The sequence below is a fragment of the Manis javanica genome, chromosome 10 (genome assembly GCF_040802235.1).
Source record: "Manis javanica isolate MJ-LG chromosome 10, MJ_LKY, whole genome shotgun sequence".
Lineage (NCBI taxonomy): Eukaryota > Metazoa > Chordata > Mammalia > Pholidota > Manidae > Manis > Manis javanica.
In genome coordinates, this window is record NC_133165.1 from 109,608,365 (window position 1) to 109,635,390 (window position 27,026).

The 27,026-nt window shown below is 51.6% G+C and overlaps 1 protein-coding gene and 2 long non-coding RNA genes across 5 annotated transcripts in view; 2 read left to right on the top strand and 1 right to left on the bottom strand.

Annotated features, from left to right (window-relative positions):
• Positions 1-4,721, top strand: part of TRIOBP (TRIO and F-actin binding protein) — a 49,496-nt gene extending 44,775 nt beyond the window's left edge. For 2 of the 3 annotated variants that reach the window (XM_017653070.3, XM_037007005.2), the window contains 6 exons: positions 278-380; positions 936-1,095; positions 1,176-1,289; positions 2,333-2,419; positions 3,110-3,273; positions 4,056-4,721. In XM_017653070.3, coding sequence (XP_017508559.3) covers positions 278-380; positions 936-1,095; positions 1,176-1,289; positions 2,333-2,419; positions 3,110-3,271 — 626 coding nt within the window. In that variant the 3' untranslated portion in view covers positions 3,272-3,273; positions 4,056-4,721. Of the gene's footprint in view, positions 1-277; positions 381-935; positions 1,096-1,175; positions 1,290-1,674; positions 2,301-2,332; positions 2,420-3,109; positions 3,274-4,055 lie in introns of those variants that run through there. The other variant, XM_073213863.1, reaches the window with a different exon arrangement.
• A 3,475-nt stretch (positions 4,722-8,196) lies between these two features.
• Positions 8,197-22,089, top strand: LOC140843640 (uncharacterized). The gene is made up of 4 exons (XR_012121600.1): positions 8,197-10,150; positions 13,789-13,868; positions 19,772-19,972; positions 21,551-22,089. It is a non-coding gene; the product is annotated as an uncharacterized lncRNA (long non-coding RNA).
• LOC118970298 (uncharacterized) lies at positions 16,277-26,449 on the bottom strand. The gene is made up of 3 exons (XR_005058184.2): positions 23,866-26,449; positions 18,303-18,441; positions 16,277-16,729 (listed from the first exon to the last, which is right to left on the bottom strand). It is a non-coding gene; the product is annotated as an uncharacterized lncRNA (long non-coding RNA).
• Between the last annotated feature and the right edge of the window lie 577 nt (positions 26,450-27,026).

Here is a 27,026-nt window from a genome sequence, read left to right on the forward strand (position 1 = left end):
GGTATCTTACCCAGACATCACAAATGGCAAGAGGCACCAGTGGTCAGGCACCCCTGCTGGGTCCTTCAAACAGGGCTTGTTACCCTCCCTTGACAGACAGGCTCGGAGAGGTCAGGCAGCCTCCTGGAAGCCACCTGCTTTGTGACAGCCTGGTCCGTCGCCCTTCTCCCTCTCCCTGCTCCGGGCTGTGTGGTACATGTGGTGTCCCGAAGGAGGGGGATCTTGGTGCCACTGACCACTCCCCAAGTTCCCCTCCACCTCTCTGCCCTGCTTCCAGCCATCGAAGCCATGAAGAAGGCCTACCAGGAGGAGCTGAGCCGAGAGCTGAGCAAAACTCGGAGTCTCCAGCAGGGCCCAGACGGCCTCCGGAGGCAGCACCAGTAAGAGGGCCCCCGGGCTCTGGGGGGTCTTTGGTCGGGCCTTGCTCTGAGTCAGGGGCCAGTGTTAAGGCCCCCTAGCAGAGGACATGTCAGTTCGCCCCCAGCTGAGATTGCCGGTGCAGTCACTTGACACGGGGAAGAGAAGCCGCGGAGCCCCAGACAGACCCCCATGCCAGTGCACACAGGCAGTTCTTCAGGCCCCTTCCCAGCCAGCTGGTCTCTGCCTCCTCCCTCCTCTTCCCCTCCTAGTGTCCCCTAGAGCTGGGCTTCAGGCTCACCCTCAGCCACTAGCTGTCCCTTCCTGCCACACAGCACAGTTCTGGGATGCTGGGGCTATGGAGGTTTAGAGATAGGCTCCTCCAACCCACCGCCTGTACAGGAGGCACCAGGAACCAGAGGCTGTCACCAGGTCACAGCCCCATAGGGGCTGCAGGCAAAGCAAGGGCAGGACCCCCGCAGTCCCGAGCTGCCTTGTGTCTGCCATGACCTAACTCTGTCCCGGCCTGGTGAAAGGCAGAGTGCCCACGCTGTCCTTCCCTCCTGCACCCTGGGCAGGTCAGACGTGGAGGCGCTGAAGCGGGAGCTGCAGGTGCTGTCAGAGCAGTACTCGCAGAAGTGCCTGGAGATCGGGGCCCTGACACGGCAGGCCGAGGAGCGTGAGCACACACTGCGGCGCTGCCAGCAGGAGGGCCAGGAACTGCTGCGCCACAACCAGGTGGGCCTGGCTCGGGTGGGGTGGGGTAGGGCTTGGCCCTGCGCACCCCCCCCCGTGCACTGACCGTACCCCTACACCAGGAGCTGCATGCCCGCCTGTCAGAGGAGATTGACCGGCTGCGTGGCTTCATTGCCTCACAGGGCACAGGCGATGGCTGTGGGCGCAGCAACGAGCGGAGCTCCTGTGAGCTGGAGGTGAGCAGCCACCCCTGGTGCCAGGCACCAGGTGGTTCTCGGGCCTGCAGCTGGGGAGAGCACCCTGACAGGCTGGGTGTCAGTGCACTGGAGAGCACCGTGGCTCTGAGGGGTTGGGCCCAGCAAGGAAAGGCCCACGCAGCTTGGAAGGATACCTGCTATGTGCCCAGCACTGCTGGGCTGGTTGGGCAAAAGCCCTGCAGCCAGAGTCCAGCCCTCCCATCCAGGTCCAGCCACTGCCTGCTGTGTGACCGTGGCAAGTCACCCCACGTCTCAGCTCCAGGAGCTCACCGTAGAGTAGGGCTCGCTCCTCCTTTACTGGGAGAAGCAGGAGTGAGAAAATGTGTGTGTGATCCCAGGATCACCCTAATATTTTATTTTGCAGAAATTTATATACAGCTTTCCTCTGTGTGTGGAACTTCTGGAAGTCCTATACTTGTCAACTCATCGAATCTTCCTAACAGTCATCTGAAGTAGATTCTGTTATATCCCCATTTCACAGAGGAGGAAACTAAGACACAGGGGGGTCAAGTACCTTGCCCAAGGTCACACAGCTGGTCAGTGTAGAAGTTGGGATTTGAACCAGACAGGGTGGCCCCAGAGTTGAAGCTCTTAAGCCTCCCCAGTCCTGGCTGAACCTGTTTCCCCCTCGGTCAAGTCAGGATAGCAGCACCTGCTCCTCAGGGTCTGGGGAAGGGTTAATGAGGTAGTCCACAGGGAGGCCCAGCTCTCTCTGGTTTAGTAGGGCCATACCATGGCCCCCTTTTGTTCTCTTTGCCCTCAAGTTAAGGGCCTCAATGTTAGGGCCAAAGCAGAAGTGACCATGAGATTCCTACTCACATGGAATGGACAAAGGTGAGAGAGCAAGGAGAAACCAGAAAGGGCTTCCTGGAGGAGTCTGCCACTTGAGTGTGATGGGTTTTGGTGCCAGTGGGAGCTACATTTTAGGGGCCTGAAGCAGGGAAAGGCCAGGCCATTGGGCGCTGTGGGTCAGGGTAGCTCTGGCCTCTGGCCCTGGATCAGCCTGACACCCATGACCCCAGGTGCTGCTGCGTGTGAAGGAGAACGAACTCCAGTACCTGAAGAAGGAGGTGCAGTGCCTCCGGGATGAGCTCCAGAAGCTGCAGAAGGTAGGGCCCCGCTGGCTGGGGCAGGCTGTCGGGGACCTTCTGGGTCCACTTGAGTGCCTCTCCTGTGAGCCCCTGCTCTGTGCTGGGCACTCCCTTGCTCCATCATTTTGTCAAACTGTCCTCATGCCTCCGCCATGTAGGTGTCACTATCCCCATTCACAGACCAAGAAATAGGCCGAGAAAGAATGAGTAACTTGTTCAAGGCCATATTTGCTTTTATATATTCAGCAAATATTATTGAGCACCCACTGTATGCCAGGCACTGTGCTAGGTTCTTGGGAGACAGCTGTGAACACAAAGGACCAAAACCCCTGTTCAGGTGGAGTGTGCATTCCACTGCGGAATCAGCTATGTTTTGGGAGGGCTGGGATTTGGGTCCAGGTCTGAGTTTGTGGCATTTGACACCATGTGTATTGGTGGCCCCATGAGTATGTGAGCTGGACTTGTAAAAAGGGCCTCTGCCCTGGGCCAGGTTGACCTGTTCTCCTCCTACCCACTCACTGCCTATGACCTTGAGCAAAGCTTCGCCTCCTGCTGCCTCAGCTCCCATCTCAAGTGGGACAAGGCCATGGGCAGCAGAGGGGCCTGACTGCTTTGTGCTGGCCAGCAGGGAGCATGGGGGCATGTGCCAGGTGGGCAGGGCCCAGGAGAAAGGGCTTTGGGCCCTCACTTCCCCTCCCTGTGTCCCAGGACAAGCGCTTCACCTCGGGAAAGTACCAGGATGTGTATGTGGAGCTGAACCACATCAAGACACGGTCCGAGCGGGAGATCGAGCAGCTGAAGGAGCACCTGCGCCTCGCCATGGCTGCCCTGCAGGAGAGGGAGGCAGTTCGCAGCAGCCTGGCCGAGTAGAGGTGGGTGCATTGGAAGGGTGGGGGGTACGCAATGGGGGGCGGGGGGACCCCAGGGGGGCACCAGCCCAAGGCTCATCCGCACCTGACTCACTGTGCCACCTGACCCAGGGCACTTCCTTCTGCTGGCCTCTGTTTCTCTTTCTATAAATGGGGACAGTGACACCAACAACTCGGGGTTGTTGGGGACTGTCAGACTCGGGCAGAGGCTGCTTTATAAACTTGAGCCTGTTTCTTCAGAGGTCGGAAAGTGCAGTTCAGCATCTGATTATTGTCCTATCCCCTGATATGACAGCAGGCAGTTCTTGACACTGTGTCACACCCACAGCCTCATTGGGCCACACCCCTTCTCAGGGTTGACATGACCCCTGGCTGACCTGGCTAGGCTTGGGTGGCAAATCCAGCGCACCCGTCCCACCTGCAGACCTGGCCGCTGGCACGCATCACCAGCCAGTCACCCAGCTCCTTCACCAAGCTTGGCACCGCAGACACCACTCTGGGACTTAGTATTAAGGTCATCCTGATTTAGTTCAAGGTCATCCTTGAATATTTTTTGATGGCTTTCCTAATGCCGTATCTACCTGGAACTTCCTCTACCTGACAAGTCCTTGTGGACTTCCTAAGGTGCTCAGGAGGCCACCCCATGGGCAGGCCGTTTGGGAACAGGGCTGGCCCAGGCTTAGTGGGGGACTGAGAGGCGTCAGAAGGACCTGCCGTGGCCCTTGCCTGGCCTCAGCCAGCCTGGGGTGCAGCCAACCCTCAGCTCCTCCACTCTTGTCTTCCAGGTCCTCGTGGTCCAGTCCCACTGCAGACCCCCAGCCAAGGGACCAGTTGCCCTCCTTCCCTGCTGGATGGACGTCAGGCGCCAAGCTTTCTCCCCACCCTCTGTGCGCATGAGTGCGTGCACACGCACACACACACACACACACACTCTGCGTACCTGAGCGCGCCCCTCGCACTGGGTCTTACCTTGCACCTTCTTCAGGATTTTATATGTGAAGAGATTTTTATATAGATTTTTTTCCTTTTTTTTTTTCCCTCAAAACACTTTATACTTTTTAAAAAGTAGTTCCTGGTGGCCATGTGCCTCCAGCACTCGCTCCCCCCTGTGTCTGGCTGGCCGCCTGCTTGGGCTTCTGGGCTGGTGGCCCTGCCCCAGGAGTCTGACCGAAGCCCAGGAGCGCCCATGGCAGGGCTGACTCCGGGGGGAGAGGCAGAGAGCCAGTCACCCTCTTCCTACCCTACCTCCCACTAACTACTTCCTGCCCTGGAGGGACCCACACCCTGGGACTCTGGACAGAGGGACAGATGGACAGAGGGAGCCGGCAGCCGTCCCCAGGACCTGGCCTCCTCTGCAGGAGTGCTGGGCATGGCACTGCTGGAGCCGTCCCATGAAGGCCTTTCTGTCCTGCTCCATGAGCCTTCTTAACTTAATAAAATGTCCCAGCAGCTGTGTGTCTGGACTCTGGAGCCGGGTGGGCTATGGAGGCTGAGGTTTCTTGTGGCCTCATCCCCCCACAGCACTGCATCCTTCCTGAAGGGCTGGCACATGGGCTTCTAAGGGTGGGGTTGAGAACCTAATTCCTCTAGGGATGGCTTTGCCACCCCACCTGGGGTTTGCAGACCAGCGGGAGGCATCACCAGGGAGCGGGTTAGAAACACCAACTCCAGGCCCCACCCCAACCTGCTGAATTGGAATCCACACCCTAGCACAGCCCCCCGTGGTTCGTGTGCACCTCAGAGTCTGAGAAGGCCTGGCGTGGCTGCTTCCCAGAGCTTGGGAGGAGGACTAGGGATGCTTTGCCCATGACTGACCCTGGGCGAGTCACAACCCCTCCCCAAGCCTTAATTCGGACTGGAGGGATCCTCTAGGAAGGCCATCCTTGCTCTTAAGAAGGGCACAAGGAAGGGAGGCTTTCCTCCTGGCCTTTGCACAGTGGGGTGAAGTTCCTGTGTTGCCGCCATCTTGCTTCATTGATGCTAAAAGTGGCTGAACCAAAGAGAGGAAGAACGGGGACCCCCGAGCCATCAAATCACCCACCCTCAGTGCTGCCCCGACTCAGGACTCCTCCTGAGGCCACGCTGAGGAGCCTCCCTGAGCTGCCCAGAAGTGGCGTGTCTGCCTCTGCAGCCCCAGGGTGCAGACAGTGGAGCCCGGAGCCTGGCCCATCCCCATGCTCAGTTGCCTCCCACCAGCCCTCCTGACACCCCTTGATTCCTCCTCTGCCTCCATGACTGCTCAGCCCAACTCCAGGCTCCCCGCCTAGCCCCTGGGCTGTGGCGGCCTCCTCACCACTCCCTCTCACCCACCCCTCTTCAAGGGCGCCTGAGAAGCTAAGAAACGATAGCTAATGAAAAGTTGCTCCACCTCAGTCACTTAAAACCAGTGAGATCACCCCTGCCCCTCCCCCCCACACTAGAACAACTCAGACTAGAAAGGGTTGCCAAGTGTATTTGTTGTCACTCATGGTCCTGTGGATGGATGGGGCTCAGGCGGGCAGTTCTCTTGGTGTCTTTTGTGCAGTTGCTGTCGGATGGTGGCTGGGCCCGAGTCATCTGAAGGCTCAGCTGGTGTGGACGTCCCAGACGCTTTCTTGACTCATGTCTGGTTCCTCAGCTGGAATGGCTGTGACAGCTGGGGGCCATGGATACCTCCTTCCCTTTCTCCGCATGGCCACTTCACGTGGCTAGCCTGGGCTTCCTCACAGCTTGGCAATCTCGGGGTAGCATGTACTCTGGTTTCTTCTGTGGTGGTTGATGTTCCTGAGAGTTTCAAGAGACCCAGGTGGAACCTACAAGCTTCTTATGACAGGCTTGGGAGTGCGGTGGCATCACTTGCATGACATTAGTCAAAACCAGGTCAGCCCAGGTCAAGAGGCGGGGACACCACCAGGGAACAAATGCTGGGGTGTCCGCTGGGAGCCACCTTTCTCTGCACTCCTGCATCTCTGCCAACTCCAGCTCCTCCTCAGTCCCCCTTTGGATTCACCTCCGCCCAGCCCTCTACTGTTGGAGTTCCCTCAGCTCTCCTGTCTTTTCTTCTCCATGTTCTCCCTTAATGGCCTTGATCTCTTGTCCTTGGCTTTTGTGCCTCTAGCGCAGACCTGTCTCGGGAACTTCAGGCCTGGGCAGCCTGTCTCCCGGTCCTTCTCAAGGGCCTGCCTTCTCTCTGACCTGCTCTTCAGTTAACTACAAGAAGCCACAGTCAGCAGGGAGGGAGCATCAAAGCCAGCCTGGGAAGTCAGGGGAGGCTTCTGGAGGAGAAGGATGCTGGGAATTGAGCAGGAACTAGCTAGGCTAGGAATATGGAGAGAGTATTCCAGGTCAAGTGAACATCACAGTCAAAGGCACTGAGATGGGAAGGTAAAGCCCAGTCAGAGACAGCAACTGGGTTTGGCCAGAGTGTAGAGTGCATAAAGGGATCTGAAATGAGGCCAGAGAGACAGGCTAGAGGTAAAATCCAATCAGCAAGGGTGGTGGGGAACCACTGGTTCAAGCTCTAGCTTCATTTGTCACATTAGGGAGTTTTAGACGGTACCCTGGTCCAGGACAGAGGTCTGGGTGATGACAAGGTGTGGGTGTCATCAGCATGTAGGGGTTAGTGAGGCCCCGAGTTGGCCTTTGGGGTGACATGTGGGGTTGGGGCACTGGCAGATCCAAGGGTAGAACTCCATGAAGAGCAGAAGGCAGGTTTGGGGCAGGCAGAGTGAGTGAATGCTTCCAGAAGGCATTGGCCAAGAGGAGCTGGAACAACAGGCCCGCAAAGAGTCCATTGAATTTCCTCAGGCCACAGGGTAAGGAGCTGTGTGGGCATGGGGACAGGGTATGGGAACAGACAAATTTAAGTTTTGTCACTTCCTTGTCACCAATGGGTCAGACTTTACCGCCACCTCACTTCTAAGTCCTAGAGCCCCAGTCACACCAGTCCCTCCCCATCTAGGGTCTCCAGACCACTCAACCACTCTCGGCTCCAGGGACCTGTAGCTCCTCTGGGGGTGGGGGGCAATGTCACCGCATAGTGGCTCTCTCTCAGAAGGCATGCAGACACCCCTACCTCCCAACCCTCCTCTAATTGCCACCTTTATGTCTCTGGATGTCCCCTCCCTCACGCAGCACAGAGCTGAAGGAGGCAGGGTGAGGAAGGAATAAGAGCTCAGGGCTGGTGTCAGTCCTTCCATACCCTTGGTCCCAGCTCTGTACCTTGGGCAAGCTACAAACTTCTGTGCCTCAGTTTCCTCATCTGTAAAATGGACACAATAGTGCATACTTCACAGAAGTGTAGCAAATATTACAAATGAGCTGATCCATGTAAGATACTGAGAAAAGTGCCTGGTATCTAGTAAGTGCAATACAAATGCTAGCTATTATGATTATTGTGGTGGTTATTGTTCTGCGGCTGTTACAAGGATTAAGCAAATGCATCATTAAGTAAATGATGAAAGTAAAATGCACGGCACTGGCCTGTATACAGCACACATTTCAAAAACAGGAGCTACTGTTTTATTATTACTTGTCAGAAGTCAGCTGGGTGCCCCTCCCTCCCGTCCCCAGGAGAGCTGATTGAACTTGGTCTAACCCCAATTCCATGGCCTGCGAGAATCCAGACCTCTTCCTTTCATGTTCCCACCACCACTTTTCAGGGCCTCCTGAGACTTCCTTTCTCTTGGGGTGGGATGTGTTACTAGGTACAAAGCCAGACCCTTCAGTGGTTCCACAATAAACCCTCTTGAAAAAAATGTCCTATTAGGGAGCTTGAAACATCTTGTTCTCTGTGCCCTCTTTCCCCCTGGCAGTCTGGGAGGAGTCCAGCCTAGCCACTCAGTACTGCCCAGACCCTCCCCCTCACTAAGCCCTGGCCAGCCACTGCTTTTACTGCTCTTGGATGTAGCCGCTTATCTTTGTCCCTAAGATCTCGTCCAGCCTCTTCCCTGGTCCCCAACCTGTTTTTTGTCCTCCTGTCCAGTATGCACACACCAGTGTGGGCTCTAAAACAGAGAGCTGTTTAGTTTTCCTTTGTGAAGCCCTACTCTGGTCCTCTCAAGTCTGGGCACATGAGCCCCTCAGCCTGTCCAGCCCCCAGCCCTGTCCCTTTGGGTTCCCTGGGCTCCAGGCTCCCACATGAAGCCTCCTGCAGCTCCCAAAGGTGCCCAGCCGTACACGCATCTGTCCTCCCTGCTGTCCTCCACACACAAATGCCCACACCCTGCCCATCCCCTGGTAGAGTCAGGACTCAGATCAGTCATCATGTGCCACCTCCAGGAAGCCCTCCCAGATCCCCCAGATGGAGCTAGATGACTGCTCTGGCTTCTACAGGCTCTCCATTTGCCATGTTCTTTATGTGGATCTCCCAGACTCTGAACCTTCTGAAGCTGGGGACCAGCTCTGATTCACTTCTATCTCTCCAGGGCCCAGCACAGAGTACATGGAGTCTCAGCTAGATGAGTGTGTGTTGACTGACTGACCTACTGACTGGAAGTGAATAACTGCCCAGCCAGGCACCCTCTAGTCAGGGCACAGCCATAGCCTCAGCTCCACATGTATGCCAAATGGCAAAGGGCTGGGTCTCATAAACCAGCTGGGAAGCCCAGCAGCCAGCCTGAGGGACTGGGACCTAATGGCAGTTTCCAGAACACGGAAGGGCCAGGCTGGAACTGGGAGTCATCCCTGCATCCCATCTGTCCTTTACGAGGGCCCTGAAGCTCTGAGGCTCAGGGAGGGGAGGGCTTGCTGTGATGGAGCTTCTGCTGTGAGCAAACTTAATAGACTGCACCCCTATTAAGGGTCACGGCAGCCCTTTGAAGTACCTCTTGCTGTCCCCATTTTGCAGCAGGAGAAACAGGCTCAGAAGAGGCCATGACTCACAAAGGTCAACAATTTGTGACACATCTTGGCAGGTCTGGCTCCAGCACCCAAATCTTTTTAAGGCGGCCTCCCTTAACAGTAGTGACATCTACCTTTTGTTGAGCACTTACTGTGTGTCAGGCCTGCAGTAAACATTTCACATTCATTATCTCCTTTGATCCCCAGAACAGCCTGATACAGGAAGTAATATTCCTGTTTTATAGGCAAGGGGACCAGGACTCAGAGCAGCGCAGTGAGTAACCTGGTCACAGGGCTGGCTGGAGTCTAGGTCTGTGAGTCTCACCGTGCAGGTGCCTTCCTGAGCTGACCAAGGTCCTTTTGTAGGAGACCACCTGGACACCAGGGGCCTTGGGCCCCCTGCTTGGGTGTAGGTATGGGGAGAAGTCTGGCTACCCCTCTGCTGGGCTCACCTGGATGAGCCACCTCCACACTCCTGCCTCAATGTCCCTAGTAAAGCAGAGCAAGAGCTTCCTCCCAAGGGGGCCAGGAAGGCTGGAGGCCCCTAGAAAGGGCAGGAAGGTATTCCAGGAGTGCCTGTTGTTGGCTGGCCCTGGCCCTGGCCCCTTCACCATGGTGCAGCCCCAGACCCACCCCACACCAGACAACTCCCTAGCCCTGGCCACCCTACACCAGTCAGTTACACTCTCTGAGCAACCCCTCAGCTCTTTGAGGCTGTGGCTCAATGAGGCCAGCGGCCATCTCTGTGTCTCCATCTCCCCTACCAGTGCAGGGGGAGGACCCTGCATCCCACAGACGATCAATCACCCAGGGCCTGAGCCCTGTGACCTCGGCTTCTCCAGAGAGAGGCACCAGCCTCAGGAGGGGGGCAGCTGGCTGCACTGGCTGAGGGAGTCTGAAACGTGACTAATTGCTGACACACTTCTCCAGCAGTGTGACGTTGCTGCATGGAAAAGGAGGAGCCAGGGTGCTGCCCTGAGACCTTCGGGTGGGACCCGATGCCTGTGACCTTCTAGACTCCAGCAGATTCTCACCTTCTCCTGTGTCCTTAGGAAAACAGGTTTGTAGGGGTCCCTGGCCCTATACCCAGAGCCGCACCTCATGCATTCCCTTACCTCTTCATTCATTCATGCATTGATCCATTCATCCAATGAAAGCCTAGGTCTACATAAGAACATTCACTGCAGCATGAGAAGCAGGAAGTGTTTAAATAAATTCACCACCACGTGGGCCAAATAGTTATTAAAAGCAATGAGGAAGTTCTCTATATGCTGATGCAGAGATCTCCAAGATGAATCATGCAATAAACAAGGCAAGGTGCAGAATCCAGTGTGGGATGCAGTACTATTTGTGTAAAAGAAGAAAATATGGCAGGTACAGATTGGCATATGTGTTTATGTATGCTTAAAACCTCTCCAGAAGGATTCGCACACATGCACACACACACACTTGGGCACGTCACACGGAGGAAACCCAGTGTGAAGGGGGCCTCGGACATGCAGGAACCTGGAACAGTGCTTCCCTAAGAGAGGGGGCAGGAAGGCGGGGCGCAGGGGTGGAGGGATGCTTCAACATTGTACACTTCATACAATCTGAATTGTTTCGCAGGTGCGTGGGATAGCTACACCTTTTTTTCTTTTTTTAAAGAAAAATTTGAAAAATAATGAAATAACCCCAAAGGAAGCATGGTATGGCTGAGACAGCTGGAACCAAGTTCAAAGTTCAATTTCTGGCTCTGCTCTGTACCTGCTCCAATCAATTGCCCTCGGAGACATTTCCTCCTCAGCTGAGATGGGATAAATAAATGGATTAAGAGAGGTCCTGGGCCCCACTCTTACACATGCCTGCCACACAGCCGTGCCCACCAAGTGGCAGCTCTTATTATTACTGTTAATGTCCTGGTCAGGCCTGTTCCAGGCTCCTGGGTGACTCAGACATAAAGGGACATGTCCTCACCCCACTCGAGGACAACAGCAGGGACGGCTGATGATGCAACTGACCCAGCTGGAGGAGGCAGGTAGGCTGCAGGCAGAGGTGGCCACTGACTCTGAGTCTCCAAAGAGAAGTAGGTGTAATCAGTAGATGGAGGGGAGGAAGGTGCTCCAGGCTGGGAAAGCAGGCTGGCCATCCCTGTAGCCACGCTACATAAACAGAGTTGTAAACACACGTGGTCATGAACACCTGAGCACACGCCCACCCCATCCTCCACGGGCTCCGCCACAGGTTTCTCTGCTCACAGAACCTACTCCAGGTGCTTGCAGGCTGGGCTGAGCATGGAGGGCAGGGCAGCTTTGGGTCAAGGGTGCAGGCCTGGGGCAGAATGCTGACTACCTGTGTGACCGCAGGCAAGTCACTTAACCTCTCTGTGCCTCAGTTTCCTCCCCTGTAACCTGGACTTAATAACGGTACTGACCTCATAGGGATGTGGCAAGGATCGCATAACGTAGTTCCTATAGAGAACTGAGAATGCTGTTCAACAGATGTTCACCGTTATGATTTCTAATAGGCATATTAACATGTATAATAGTATATGATGTATTAACATATTACTTTATGTATTGGTATTTCATAGTATATGTTAATGTTTTATTAAATGCTTGCTTAGTGTGTATATATATATATATATATATATATATATATATATATATATATAACTCACAAAAGCCTATAGGCACCCACTCACAGAACTTGGGCACACCTAGATGCATGTGTGTATGTATGTATATGTGCACACTCCAGCATACACACGTTTCAGGTACATGCATATACATACACATACACTTGCAAGCATGCATGCATGCTGTCTACATGCTCACTCCACCCCTGCTCTCTCCTCTCAAGATGAATGTCCACACAGGACAGTGAGGCAGGTGGTCCAACATGTTGCCCTAATCTGAGCCAGGCCAGTCCCCCAGGTTCCAGACAGCCTTCTCGGACCTGCTGAGAAGAGTGGACCCAGATTGCTGGGGGAGGCCAGGAACCACACTCTAGAGCCACTAGGTCAGAGGCCAGCTGCTCTGCATGGAGAGAAAGCTTCAGGATCATGGTGTGTGTTCTTGGCCTGGGAGCCCTTTGAGGGCCAGCCATGTTGGTGTCCCTGTACCCAGCATAGTGCCTGGTGTAGAGCAGAAGGCCCAGTTTGTGGCAATAGTTGACTGTGTGCACAAGTGGCCCCTTACTGTATCAGTTTGAAAATACAGTTGTCGTAGGATTGTTTCATCTCCACCTGCCCTCTGGGCTTTTGAGTTTCATGAAGATAATAGGGCTCATGTCTGATTTGTCTTTGTTCCCAGCATCAGATGCTGGCAAAGAGTGGTCATCAGTGAGTGAATCAGTAAAGATATATATGGCTGTGAGTGACAATAACAATAGCTTAAACATGAAAGAGATGTGTTTATCTTACCTGGTCTAAAGGGAGGGGTCCTAGGCTGAGCCACAGTGTCTGGGATCCAGACTCATTTTATCTTTATATCTAGGATCTAGACTTCCATCATGCACAGCTTCCATTCACAAATGTACCTCATGGTCCAATATGGCTGCTCTAGTTCCAGCCAATACACCTGCATCCTAGCCAACAGGATGAAGTAAAATAGGAGAAACAAAATGAAGAAGGGCAAAGGGCCTATGTCAGCTTTCTCTTAAGAAAGCTCAAGCACAACACTTCCACATACATTCATTTAGACAGAAGTTGGTCACTGGCCATTACTTGCTGCAAAAGAGGCTGGGAAAGGCAGCCTCCATTTTGGGTGACCATGTGCCCAAGCCAAACATCAGAGGCTATATCACTGTGCTCCACAGGAGACATACATATGGCTCCACCATTTTCAGTTTTTGCTAATTCAGCTTTCAAGATTCAGAGAGCATCTTGGGAATTTTTTGTCAGGCTAGGAATACACAGTACTCAAAGCAAGAAGGACTCTAGCTGCTGCATCCCAGCTTGTGGCTGCCTGTATGGAGAGGGGCTGGCAGGAACTTCTGCTAGCCAGAGCTAAGAGAAAGAGTGAGACAGGATCACGTAATGGTTAAGGCGTGTGCTTTAGAGTTCAATGGGTTATGTTTTGGCACCTTCCACCTGTGTGACCTGGGCACATCCCTTAACTTCTCTGAGCCTCCACTTCCTTTTCTGTACCATGAGAACAACCATCCCCACCTCAAGGAAAGTGGCAAAGATGCAATGATGTCATGAACACAAAGCCCTGGGCACAGTGCTAGGCCCAGAGGGGACCCATAGAAGGCCACCTGTCAGAAGGGGATGGCATGTCTTGGGGAACTGGGGAAGGGCTCAGGCTCAGCCACCAAAGGACCTGGGGTTCTCCAAGTTCAGCAGGAACCAGCTTTTTTGCCACTTGTTTTATACCCCCTAACAGTAGAAACAATTATTTACGATCCAAGCAGGCGTGTTAATTTGTGAAACTGAGAAAAAGCAGATGAGCTAAAAGAAAAAAGAATCATCAACAAACCTACCACCTAGAGCTAAACATTATTAATTTGTTGACTATCTTGTCAGACTGTTGTATAATCCTATGTACACCTTTAACTGTGCATACTTACATACTTCTCTTCATGTAAAATGTATATGCTTTTCATGGGGTCACACAACACATCAGCTGCTTGAAAACCTCAAAATACTAAAAACTACCCTGTTGAAATAATAGCTTTTTCACCTCTTGACAGATTAATTTTTCTCCATGAAAACAGATTGAAGCACCCATCGCTACTCTTACTGGCTTCATAAGACCAAGATTTAGTCCGCTGCCTTCTGTCTGACTGTTTCACATGTAAGTTTTTTTCCAATTTTTCTACAGGTAAAATAATGTTTTATGAACATACTCTACACAAATATCTGTGTGAATTTTTGGTTATTTCTTTAGGCTAAATTCCTATAAGTGGGCTTCTTCCATGTTTTAAAAGTTTTGGTCTTTCAAGCAAACCACATTCACAAAAAAGAGATTCCTACATAAAAAATATTAGGCAAAGCCATATGGAACTGCCAGTCAAAGCTTTGAATCAGCAGGAGAAAATCCACTGTTCCCACACTGAACTGACATAAATACTAGCCAAAAACTACAGACACTTAATATGTTTGTGAGTCTCTGCTGTATTATTGTGGGTAAACATGTCATTTCCATCCAGGTGTCTGAAACACCAGCAATGATGACACCAGCTAACACACTGCACTGCTCAGGCGCCAGGCACCCTTCTAAGTGATATATGTGATAGGTATCACTTGATAGATACCATTTATTATATACATATTACACACACATAGGTAGATACATTGATAAACAGACAGACAGACAGACAGACTTTTAGTCTTCATGAAAACTCTTTCCGGTAGGCCAGTATTCTCCCCAACTTACAGGGAAGGAAATCAAGGCCCAGAAGGCTCCGCTTGCTGAGAGCCTCCTACCTATAAGTGGTAGAGGTGGGATTTAAACCTAGACAGCATGGATCTGTGGTGCTTAGACCTCACCACTATGCTAAACTTTGCGGACTTCTAGTGGGTTGATGAGGTCCATCTAAATCCCGAGTTTCTAAGAGAGAGCCAATGGGCCCAGAGAAGGTTAGCAAACTACTTCAGGTCACACAGCAGGTTTTGGTGCTTCTCCCCCCAGCATTGCTTCCTAAGGTGTATTTAAATAACTTCAGTGCTCATGGACAAAGGGCACTCAACCTTTCCAAAGAAACCCTTCCAAGTTTATGTCATTCCTCCTTGGGAACAATGCTTTGCCCTCCACCCAACCCAGCACCAAAGCAAACGCCTGCAGAGAGTGATACCAGCTCTGTTGGGCCCCAGCTGGGCATTGCCAAACAGCAGTCAGGCCTGGTGCAGGGCCTCCTTGCCATCCTGGACAACCCAGCCTTAGCTCTGGGTCCCCTCTGGCTGCTGGTTATGGTTGGGGCACCAGTTAGCATGTGGTGCATGGACTAGAAAAATACTATTTTTCTGCCTGACCACTTTCCAATTATAGAGATTGTGATTCTAATATTTTATGTTTTTAGAATTCTAACATAAGTGAGAATTTAATATAAAATAAGTACAGAATTCTCAGCTTTCATAATTTGATCATTCTGAATTCTTTGATTTTAGAAGTCTTTGCCCTTCATCCCAAAAGCTGGGGTCAAGGAAGGCCCCTGCCCTGGGCAGTCGGGAAGTGGGCTGCCTGGAGGACAAGCAGCTGGTTAAGATCTCTCAAAGGCCAGAGGCCATGACCTGGGACCTTTGCCATCTTTTCCTGGAACCTCTGGTCTTGTTCTGGGTATGCTGCTCCCAGATGTCCTAGTCATCGCTCCCCCAACCCAGGGACCCCTCCTTATCTCCTCCTCCAAGCAACTCTTGCTCACATCAGGGGCCCCATAGTCAAGCTCAGCTGCCGCTTCCACAGCAGAGCACATGTCCTGAGGCTAGGAAAACAGCAAGTGTTGAACTTGGGTGTTACTGTTTTTGGAAAAAAAATACACAAACAGCCCCTCCATGTGCGCTGGGCTTCAGCAGCAGGGCCTGCACTGAGTGGCAGAAGCAGGGCCTCGGATTTAGCATGGGGTCCTCCAGGGCCTTTCCCGGGAGACTCCACCTCCAGGGGCTTCCATGACCTTCCAGGGACGATGGATGAGCAAGCTCAGCGAGGACATGGTCCCAAGCTGGGCTAAGTGGGAGACTAGGCAAGACCACAGGCGGAGCCAGGACTGAGACTGTGCCTCCTCGGCACGAGCCGGGCGTAAGGGCCAAGCTCTGGGACCAGTGCTGGGTTTGCTCTCGTCCGAAGGACTGGCTCAGTGTCTGGAGTGGGGCCAGGGTGGGGTAGGTGGGACATGGTGTGAACCCCCAGACAGGCCTGCAAAGGGTCTTCAGCCCGGAGGTGCTGTGGGGTGGGGTTCATGACTGTGAGGACTGGGGACAGCAGGAACCAGGGTCAGCCCTGCCAGACCAGCATGCCCTGCATCTCTCACTCCTGTGAGGGGCTGAAAATGGGCTTTGCCGCTGGACTTGCTTGGCCTTGAACACTTCTCCACCAGCTTACGCTGTACATTTTCAATCTAAAGATGAGCCACAAGAGTAGTCCAGTAAATAGCCACATATAATTTGCCCAGACTCACCAATGGCTGCAATTTTGCTGCCTTTGTTTCTGTCTTGTGTTCTCTATGGACATCTACGTCTATATATACACAAACTTATCAGCCTATATCTGTGTCAAAATAACATGTATTTTGCTGAATCAACTGAATTGCTGACATCATGACACTCTGAACCCTGGAACCTATGTCTTTCAAGGAAAGTGACATTTGCCTACATTACCATAACCAACAAGCACATTCAGGCCGTGGAACAGAGGTGCAGCATTACCTGCTACAGTACCCGCCTTCGAATGTCCTCAATTGTTTCAATAATGTCTTTTAGAATTGGTTCTTTTTTAAATCCAAGGTCCAGTCAAGGATCACGGATTGCATTTGGCCAGCAGATTTCTTAGTCTCGTTTAATCGGAAACTTGTCTCCCGCCTTTCGTAGTCGTTCTCGTCTACCGGGTTTTGGAGGGTCTGGGCCAATCATCTTGCAAAATGTCCCTTGGTTTGGTTTTATCCAGTTCCTTTCTCGTGCTCAGATCCAGGTTGAGTTTGAACAATTTAAGGTTCTTGATTCCTAGTGAGAAATTGTTATCCAAATATGTTCATCTAATGTCCACTCCTGTGAGCTGGGTAAGAGCATGCCTGGCCCTCTCCTAGCACTATTACCATTGCTAAAAATCTTAGTTAATCTGAAAGGCAACAAGTATGACATTGCTGTTGGTTAAAACTTCACATCTTTGCTTACTTAAGAGATCAGAGCAGCTGCTGGTATTTACTTGTCTATAAATGATCTGTTCATGTACTTTCTCCCAACAGGGTGTCACCATTTTTCTCTTAAGGATTTGTAACGCTCTCCTACATGCTATGGGTATCTAGCGTTCATGGTATTTACTCTGAAGGGTTTTTTTCTATCTCATTTTTTGCCTTTTCATCATATTTATGTTTTTTGACATTATGAAGTTTCTTTATTGTGAAAGTAATACATGCTTATTATTTATAAAAATAAAACAATATAGAAGTATATGAAGTAAAAAATAAAAACCCACCGTGATCCAATTCCACTTCTCGGAGGAAACTCTCAGTAATAGGGTAAGCACGCACACATTCATGACCCAGTAGCCCAGCTTGGAGAACCGCCCTGGTCTCTGGGGTGTGTTTTGAATCAATCTCTCATTCATCCTCATGCATTTATTGGTAAGAAGCCCAGCATCTCCCTCTTGAGGTCTCTCCCAGAATAGTCGGAGAATTCCAGGAGCTAACTCCATCCAAAAGAGACCAGTCCCACTTCCAAGGCCCCGTCCTGCCTGCCAGGGGCTCCATGGTGCCAGCTCTTTGGTTCATGCCAGGAGCTCATTCCTGCTTCCTGAAGTGGGAATGATGCCTGGATGGGTGGGTCCACCATGGCTTCCAGCCCAAGCCAAACATGGCTTCTGTCCCTCACCCTGCCCACCTCTGGCTCTGGGCTTGGGTCACCTGTCCACACCTCTTTTCCCACAGTGAGTTCCCTCTTTTGAGGCATAGGTGTCCTCTTTGCCAGCTGGCCTTTGTCTGGACAATCCCGAAGTGTCAGGTGGAGCTAACTAATTCCTCTGACCTGCACAAGGGAGGGCTTGGGACCTAAGCTCATTCCTCCTGGGGCTCCCAGGCTGGCCACAAATTTGCCCACCTAGTCTTCTGATTAAGGGAGGAGCAGCTTTGGGAGTTAGCTAAGAGCATGGAGTCAGACCTCTAGAGGCAAGCTCCTTCCCCATCTGTCAGAGGAAGTAACAACAAAAAGCAAAAGGTCCCGTACATTTACTGCCTATGCTTGGCAGAGCGCCGGGCACATAGTAACTGCTCAGTAAATGTGAACTATTATTATACACCCATCTGGAGCTCTCTCATTTTCTTATCTTATAAAAATGAGATCCCCTATACGTATTTTTCTTAGCGTGCTTTTCTCAATTAGCATGCCATAAACATTTCCCTCATCTGCACATGCAGCCTCCTCTCCTGATAAAGGATGGTCTCTGTGCAGATTAAACTCTCCGTAAGGTCAAAATCCTCAGTCTTTGCCTTGCCGGTGTCTTCCATTGCTCTAAATCTTAGGAAATTAGTTAAAGTTTAGTTCAGTTAAATCAGTTAAAGTTTAACTGTGAATCTGTTACCTGCATTTTCATTCCTCTGTCCTGGGAGTGTGTGTTTGTCTTTCTTTCAATCGTCTGATTCCCAATCCGTGGGGGACTGGGATTGTTTTCCTGACTTCAAAAGAGAAGTGGGTGAGAGGTCAGCTTCCACAGCATGAGGCTGTAAAGGATGAGGAGGGACAAGGAAAGCCTCTGCTTAGAGCAGGAAAGGGAAAGGCCTGCTGAGCAAGGGTCCTGGTGGCAGACTCCCTGGCCTCCCCATCGCTGGACCCACCACCACCATTGCTTCTGCTCCAGGAACTGGGAGTCTTTCTAGTTCCTTCCTCACCCCCACCAATGAGTCTTTCAGCAAGTCTTACAGATTTGTTCTAAATATTTTTCACATTTGCCTCTTCTTTCTACCTTCACTGCCACCTCTTTCGTTCTATACCTGCAGAGGTGAGATATCTGTAACGGCCACACCACCTGCATTCTGCCCTTCCCGAATCCGCAATCCGTACTGCAGCCTGTGACAACATTTTGCATGACCTGGTAAAGCTGAAGCTGTGTGCACTGCAGCTCCTTCCTGATTTTATCAGGACATTGCAATAGAAAAGTCACAGCAACATTGTCTGGAAAGCAAAACACTGGAAACAACCCAATTATCCAACCAATACAGGCATGTATTTGTACCGATACAGTCGTGTATTCGTTTCCTAAGGCTGCTGTAACAAATTGTCCCAAACTTGGTGGCTTAAAACCTTATGGTTCTGAGAATCAGATGTCCAAAACAGGTCTCACTGGGCTAAAATCAAGGGATCAGCTGGTGTGTATTCCTTCTGGAGACTCCAGGGAGATGCTCTGATTTTTGCCTTTTCCAACTTCCAGAGGCCACCTGCATTCCTTGGCTTGTGGGCACTTCCCATCTTAAAAGCCAACGACGGTGGGTCAAATCTCTTCTATGCTGCCATCTCTCTGACTCTTCCGGCTCCCTCTTCCCCCATTTAAGAAACTGTGTGATTATATCAGGCCACCTGGATAATCCAGGATTATCTCCCATCTCAAGATCAGTAACCTTAATTCCATCGGCAACCTTAATTCCTCCTTGCCATGTAACAGAACATATGCACAGGTTCCAGGGATCAGGACCTGAGCATCTTTGGGAGCCCTTCTATCCCAAGGAGAATGGAGACACACTGTGGCCTCTTCCACTTTCTGGGATGGATTCCCTTTGAAGTTGACCTCACTGGAGCTTTTGGGTCCCCCCTGTGCCCAAACCCCTTCAAGGACCTGAGAGGAGTTCCCAGTCTCTTTCAAGGCTCCGAGAGGGATCCTTGCAATGTGGGTCACACAGTTAATTAGTAAAAATAATCTGTTCTGGGGTTTGTGATGCTTACATTATTTATCAGCTTAAAAAAAATCTGTAATTTGTTGTGAGTTCTTTTGTCATTCTAAATATGGATTCACCATTTACCTAATGTTTTATTACAGTCTTACATATTTTTTTAAAGGACCCTGCCAAACTATAAATTTCAGGCCCTATAAAACCAGTGTGTGCTCTGACCAAAGCAGAAGAAACTAATGACCAACAGCGACTCACACTGACGTGGACGGCTCAAAACTAGGCGGAGTGAAAAAAGCAAATTGCAGAGAAAAATTCACTAAGACTCCATCTGTACATGGTCCAAAACCAGGCAAAACTAAACTATAGGGTAAGTACATACATGGGAAAACAAAAAAGAAAAACAAGAGAATTGTTTACATAATTTCAGGAGAGAGGTCACGGAGATGTGACCAGGAAGGGGTCCAAAGGGGGCAGTTCTGAGGGAGACTGCTGATGTTTATTATGTGAATTTAAGCAATAGAAACACACAACTGTGTTTGTGTTTCCATGTTACTTGTATGTTTCTGTATTAGCTTTAGAACTGTATATATGTCCCATACTCTCTTGCATGAATATTTGTCATGATTAAAATTTTTATTTTAAAATAATAATTTTTTTTAACTTAAAATTTTAAGCTTAAGATTCTGCAGTGACCTCTCAGTACACTTAGGACAAAATCCATACCCCTTGCTGTGGCTTAGAGCCACACGTGTTCCAGCCAGCTCACCTCTCTGATGGCATCTCACACCACACAGCCTGCCCTGGCCCCTGACGTGCATATGGCGGCCTGTCAACCCCCTCACAGCTTCCTGTTATTTCCCTTCTTGGAGCCTGACACAGTCGCAGTTTACAGTGGTATCAGTGCTGTCTTCCCGCCAGACTCAGGGTCCCTGAGGCTGAGCGCCAGGTCTGCTCTGGCCCCTGCTTGGATCTCCTCCACTTCCGAAGAGCTTTAACTTGAGGCTCACTCTGAGGTGGTTGAGGCAGGTGGGAGGACAGGATCTCTAGAAGGAAAGGGAACAAGACCTGGGGATGGTGGGATACGGGATGGGGGAGAAGGAGGGGTGAACAGACGGTGGTCCCCTCACTAAGGAAGACTGGCCTCTACACCCTAGAGGGCTGGGTACCCTCCTGTCAGTAACGTTCTGTGGTTCCTCTTTGTCCAGTGACCAGCCAGAAATCTAACAGAGTCCAACCCCCCCCACCGGGCTAGGTGTCACTTAGACACCAAAGTGAAAATCAGCTGACATTTGGGGACACCAGAAATCTAACAGAGTCCAGCCAATCGGTTTACAAATGTTGCTTTCTTCCCTACCAGTTGCATTGCTGTGAGGTGACTGGACTGTGCCCACCCTGCCTCTAGCTCTGTGCCCAACGTGGAGTTTTGCAGAACACAGGAGCAGCTCTAGGTGGGAGCTGGGCCACCCTTGGTGCCACAGTGTGTGTGGAGGGGTGCTGCACACACTCCCCAGTCCCCGCCGAGTTACGCATATGGGTAACCATTTGCGAGGCAGGTAGCGGCTGCCCAGAAATGTCTGCATCCTGGTCTCCACACCCATGAATACATTCTGCCAATGGGAAATTGAACTGATCTTGAGGTGGGAGATTATCCTGGATTGTCCGAGTAGCCCAGTGTCATCACAAGGGAGAAGAGTCAGAACGAGGGAGACGGCATCATGACAGGGACTTGACCCGCCATCGTGGGCTTTTAATACGGAAAGGGCCCACAGGCCCAGGAAGGCTGGTGGCCTCTGGAAGCTGGTAACAGCCCAAACCACATTCTTCCCTAATGCCTCTCGAAGGGACCGCACCTGTGGACTCCTGAGGGTTGTTTTAAGCCATCAAGTTACAGCAGCACAGGAGACTATAACCCTGGGTAACCTATTCTTTCCCTAACTCTCCTCAGGGTACAGGTGAGAGCCCCGAGGACAGCCAGGCGTACTCTAGCTCTTAGAAGAAGCTTGGATATGCTCACGTTCATAGCAGCGCTATTTACAATAGTTAAAAGGTGGAAGCAGTGTAAGTGTTCATCAGTGGATGAATGAATAAACAAAAGGTGGCACATCTATACCACGGAATATTACTCAGCCTTAAAAAGGAAGGGGATTCTGTCACATCCTACAACATGGGTGAACCTTGAGGACATTACGCTAAGTGAACTAAGCCAGTGCCAAAAAGAGAAATGCAGCATGACTCTACCCACATGTGGTACCTGGAGGAGTAAAACTCATAGAGACAGAAAGTAGAACGTGGGCTGCGTGGGGTGCGGCAGCGGTGGGGGAGTTAGTGCTTAATGGGGACGGAGTTTCAGTTTTGCCGGTGAAAGGGGTTCTGGAGATGGGTGGCATGACAGCATGTATACCGTCAACGCTACGGAACTGTACACTTAAAAGTGGGTAAGATGGTAAATTCTATATTATGTATATTTTACCACGATTTTACAAATAAAAATAAAAGAAGCTTGGAAAGCAGTGAGCATCATCTTAAATGAAGGATTTCTCACCAGGAAGGAAAATTGCAGACATTTTTGTCCTCTTGCGGTAATATGTAACTCCGTTTGCAAGGAAGGGGCACACAAATTCATTCATTTATTCAATGAAACTGTGTAAGGGATCCCTTACCTAAGGACAGTGGTGGTCATCTATTAACTGAGTGAATTTCTGAGAGAAGTTAAGGTGGTCACAGGAGATGTTAAAGGCTCCTGTCCCCTGAGCCATCCGCCTGAGGACCTCATCCATTGTTGGTTTCCTTCTGTATTTGCTCTTTAAAAAGCAGCAGCAGAGCAAGGGGGTAAGTACTTTGTTGTCAGACACACTGTGGCGTGAAACGCAGCCCTGCCACTTAGTAGTTGTGACTTCAGGCAGGTGACTTCACTTCCCTGCGTCAGTGTTCCCAGGTGTAAATTGGAGATTATTACAGGATCCACCCCTAGGCACCGGTAGGAAAATTTGATGAGTCTAAGTGAGGCCAGGCCTTGGCACGCACCAGCATGTGCTGGCCCTTCCAGCAGGAGGATTCGTTCAAGGTCATGCACATTGTGTCAGGAATCATCCTTGGAGCATCTTTGATGAGAAAACTCCTGTGCTCAGCATGGGGACCAACAGGAAAAGTGAGGCAGGTCCCCCACCCTCAGGGAACTCCTGACCTCACAGATTTTCTCTCATTACACCAGTTTCTCCACCTCTGCATGGTGGACATTTGGGGCTAGGTATTCTCAGGGTGGGGGTAGGGGTGCATGCTGTGCACTGCAGGGTGTTAAAGCGGCATTCTTGGCTTCTACCCACTAGATGCCAGTAGCAGCCCCCTAACTGTGACAGTAGTTTCTAGGCATTGCCTAATGTCCTTGGGGCACAAAATCACCTCTGTTTGAGAACTGAACTACACCGCAAGGCAGGAAGCTCTTCATAAAGTACTAGAAGTTGGCAGGGCCTGATAGAGGAGGTGGCCCCAGGGCTGGGCCTTCCAGTTGGCTAGGATTTCCTCACAGGTGTGGGTGGGTGGGGGGTCACTGCACAGCCTTGGCTCAAGTCCCACCTCCCCATATTTTTGGCTGGCCCCTCTTCCTCTGCCTGATCCTGAAGTGCTCCGATCCCAGGGGCTATGTCCATGGCCCCTTGTCACACTTCCCTTGAGAATGGCTGACACTTCCCTGCAAACCCTTCCAATTCCTCATCTCTGGTCCAGACCTCTCTCCTGAGCCCCCTACTCTTTGTCCACCTGCCTCTAGACACCTCTACCTGGAGACCTCCAGGCTCCGCACACCCAGTGTGGCCAGAGTTGCCCCTTCTCCTCCCACCACAGTCTGCGTCCTGACACCCTGTTGACACCTTCAGTTCTCTCTTCTTCATCCCTGTCTTCAAGATGGTCAGTTTGACCTCTGAATGCCCCTGAAATCCAGCGCCTCTTCTCCACCCCCACAGCTGGCTTCACTGCCTACACACGGGTCTCTTAATTCAGTCTTGTCCTCTGTACCCACTAAACACCCTGCAGCCAGAGGTGCCCCTCAAATGCCAGTGTCATCATGTCACACACACTCCTTCCCTTGGACACAAACCTTCCACACTCCCTCTGCCTGGCTGCAAGGCCTGGATCCCTCTCCTGCTGGATCTCCTGCTTGAGCCACTGAGTCACCAAACTTCTGCCTGTACAGTCACCTACCCTCCCCCCACCATGCCTTCACTCCCGCTGTCCATTCTAAGGGCAAGGCCAGCCCCCCATTACCTGTGGAATTTCTAGTCATCCTCCAAAGCCCAGCTCCTGTCTCCTGTTCTGGAAAGTCTTCTCTCGTCTTTGGCCCATTGCCAGAGTTCTTATTTCCACTTGTCCCTGAAGGAAGGATGTTTCAAAGCTGGGGGCTGGACCTGTGCCCCCCAGGGCTGCTTTGAGTCCCACAGAGTTGGAAGAGCGCTTGGAGACCCTCTGGTCAAACACCTTCATTCTCCAGCTGAGGGCAACCCCTGGTCCATGAGGCCAGCTGGCGGCTCTCGGTGCCCCGGCCAGGTGCCTTTGGTAGGTCGGCCTCTCTCCCCGACCTTGAGAGACTCTCCTTCCTCACCGGCCTCGGGGACAGTTCCCGCCTCCTCTCTGGCCTCTGCTTCTTGGTCTCCTTTGCTGGTGCCTCCTCTTCACGTCCACCTTCTCATGTCAGTGTCCCCAGGCCCAGTCTTTGTCCTCTTCCTGCCTGCTCTCACTCCCTCTGTTCATGTCCAGGTCAGGGCTTTAAATACTAGCTATGTGCTGATAGCACCCAGATGTGCACCTAAAAGCCCAGTGCTCCTGAAATCCACTCAGGATACTTCTATTTCCCTGCCGCCCAGGCATCTGCACCCACGCGTCTGGGAGACATCTCAAACCTAACCCAGCTGGCACTCTCACACCTGCTCCACCCTCAGCCTTCCCTGCCTCAGTTAGTGACAGCTCCACCTTTCATTGTTCAAGCGGAAATCCTTGGGGTCATCTTGGAAACTGACCGTTTCTCATCCCCTGCACTGCAGTCACCTGGGCCAAACTACCATTATCTCTCACCTGGATCACTGCAGCAGCCTCCTACCCTTGCCCGTCTCTGCTTTCTGCAGCCTCCCAACTGTGGTTGACTATCGACCATCACATCCCTCCTCTGCTCAGAACTCTCCAGTGGCTCCATCTCACTCAGAGCAGAAGCCAAGGTCCCTACAATGGTCCACAAACACTTACATGACCTGTGTCTCCTTTACTTCCCTGTCACTACCTTTTAAAAATTCATCTCCTCCTGTCCTCCTTAATTCAGCCATGTTGTACACTCCTGCCACAGGGCCTTTGCACTGGCTGTTCTCTTTGCTTGGAAGATTCTTCCTCCAAGAGTAAGAATGGCTCCCCCTCTCACCTCCTTTGAATCTTTGCTCACATGTCAGCATCTTGTCACATGTCAGGTCCCACGTGAGACCTTTTCTGATCACCCTATTTAAAATTGCACTATTACTTCCCCCTTAACTTGCTCTAATTTTCTTTGCAATTATGGCTTTCTAACATATTATATCATTGACTTCTATATTTATGCTATAGCTTATCTATCTTATCTACTCTGCTAAACGTCAGCTGCACAAGGGCAGGGATCTCTTGTCTCTTGCTCACAGCTGTATCCCAGTGTCTATCCCAGTGCCTGGCACATGGGACATATGCCAATAAGGGCATTAGGGCTCCAAAGACCAGAGTGAGTACTTATCTTGAAAGGACAAGACCACACGTGGTGGAGTGGGGAAGTCATTGGCTTTTGAATCAGTCACCCTCCTTCAGGCTGACCAACCTTGAACAAGTCATTTAGCCATTCTAGACTTCCTCTCTGAAAAATGGAGATGTATCAAGGGCTCAAAAATGCTGGCACATACACATGCGCACACACACACAGGCACATTAGTAAGAACATTACCCCTAGCACTCTAACACAATGTTACAACTTTTCATAAGGGGTTTCATTCAAACCTAGCACTAACAGCAGTGGTAGGTAGAGCCCCTTTTTGATAGATGAAAACTAGACTTTTTTGACAGGTGAAAAAACAGCGGGGAGGCCTGGGCCCCTCCCTGCAGGATTGGACACAGGATGTCTGAGCCGCCCCCCTTCCCAGTCCTTGGGCAGCAGGCCAGTGAGGGTCCCAGGCTAAGGGTGCAGTGCGGGGCTCGGTGCCCAGGGACTACATTTCCCAAGAGGAGTTGCCGGCAGCTCTGCGGCTCCCGGGTTTTTTTAAAGGGCTCGCGTGGAGGGGGTGCTGAGGGTTGGGGCGGTGGAGTCATCTGCTGGCCTGAACACCGCTCTGTGCTGGGTGGGGACCTGGTCTGCTGCGATGCCCGGCCGGAGTCAAGAAGCACTTACGCCCCGCAGTGTCAGCGAGGCGAGCTGAGGCCAAGCCAGTCTGGAGGCAGCCTTTCCTGGTCTTGTGCCCCTCGGCCTCAGACTCTGCGCCCAACTCCCGGCCCCCTCCCTTTCCCTCCAGCTCTCCGGAACAGGGGGAGGGGCAGCGACTCTCGCAGCTGGGCGGGAGAAGCCGGCGGGAAGCCCATGCGACACCGAGAGACCCCTCCTTCCATTTCTGGCTTCAGTTCCGGGAGAGAATTTACTGGTCGCTGGGGTGGGCGGGGACATGGGATGTAAGAGCTGCAAAACGAAGTGAAGGCCTGGGGGCACCAGGAGGTGAGCCTCACAGTGAGCCCCATATCCCTCCTTCCGAGTCCCGCGGCCTCCAGGGTAAAATGGGGGTTATGGGGGGAGTGAATACTTGCCTGCCTCTCCAGGCTGGAGGCTCAAAGGACCAAGAAACCGGTGGAGAGCACTTTGCAAACTAATGCGTGGTGTGGTGTAAATAAAATTATTTCATCATCACGCCACTGGATTCATCCAGTCCTTATTCTGAGACATAACACTGACCTGGGGTGGGGGGGAATGACACGTCCCTGGAAGTGAGGATGGGAGGTGGAACATCATCTCGGGCCTGGGGGTGGCTATTTGGATGCCCGTTTCCCCATCCGGATCTTAGTGGGAACCAGAATTGTCTTTGAAAATAACCAAAATAAATGCACCAGAATGTTGTGTTTTCACATCAGGAAACTGGGTAAGTGACATCCAAATAAGAACCTTGACCTCTTGAACTAACCTGGCCCTTTGTGGCTTCCCTTCCAAGCCTGGGCCACCAAGATAAGCCAGTGCAGAAGGCATCAGATACCAAGTCTCAAGGCTCCCCCTTCCTCCTCCCAATCATTTGGATTAATCCATCCTTTGGTGGGGGGAGACCCATAGATTTCTCTGACCTCAGAGACTCCCAAATCCCCCTCCGCCAGCCTCCCCCCAGCTATGTCTTCGTGGCTGCCCCCACCTTCCGGGTCTAAACCCTCCGAACCCTTCCCCACTCCCT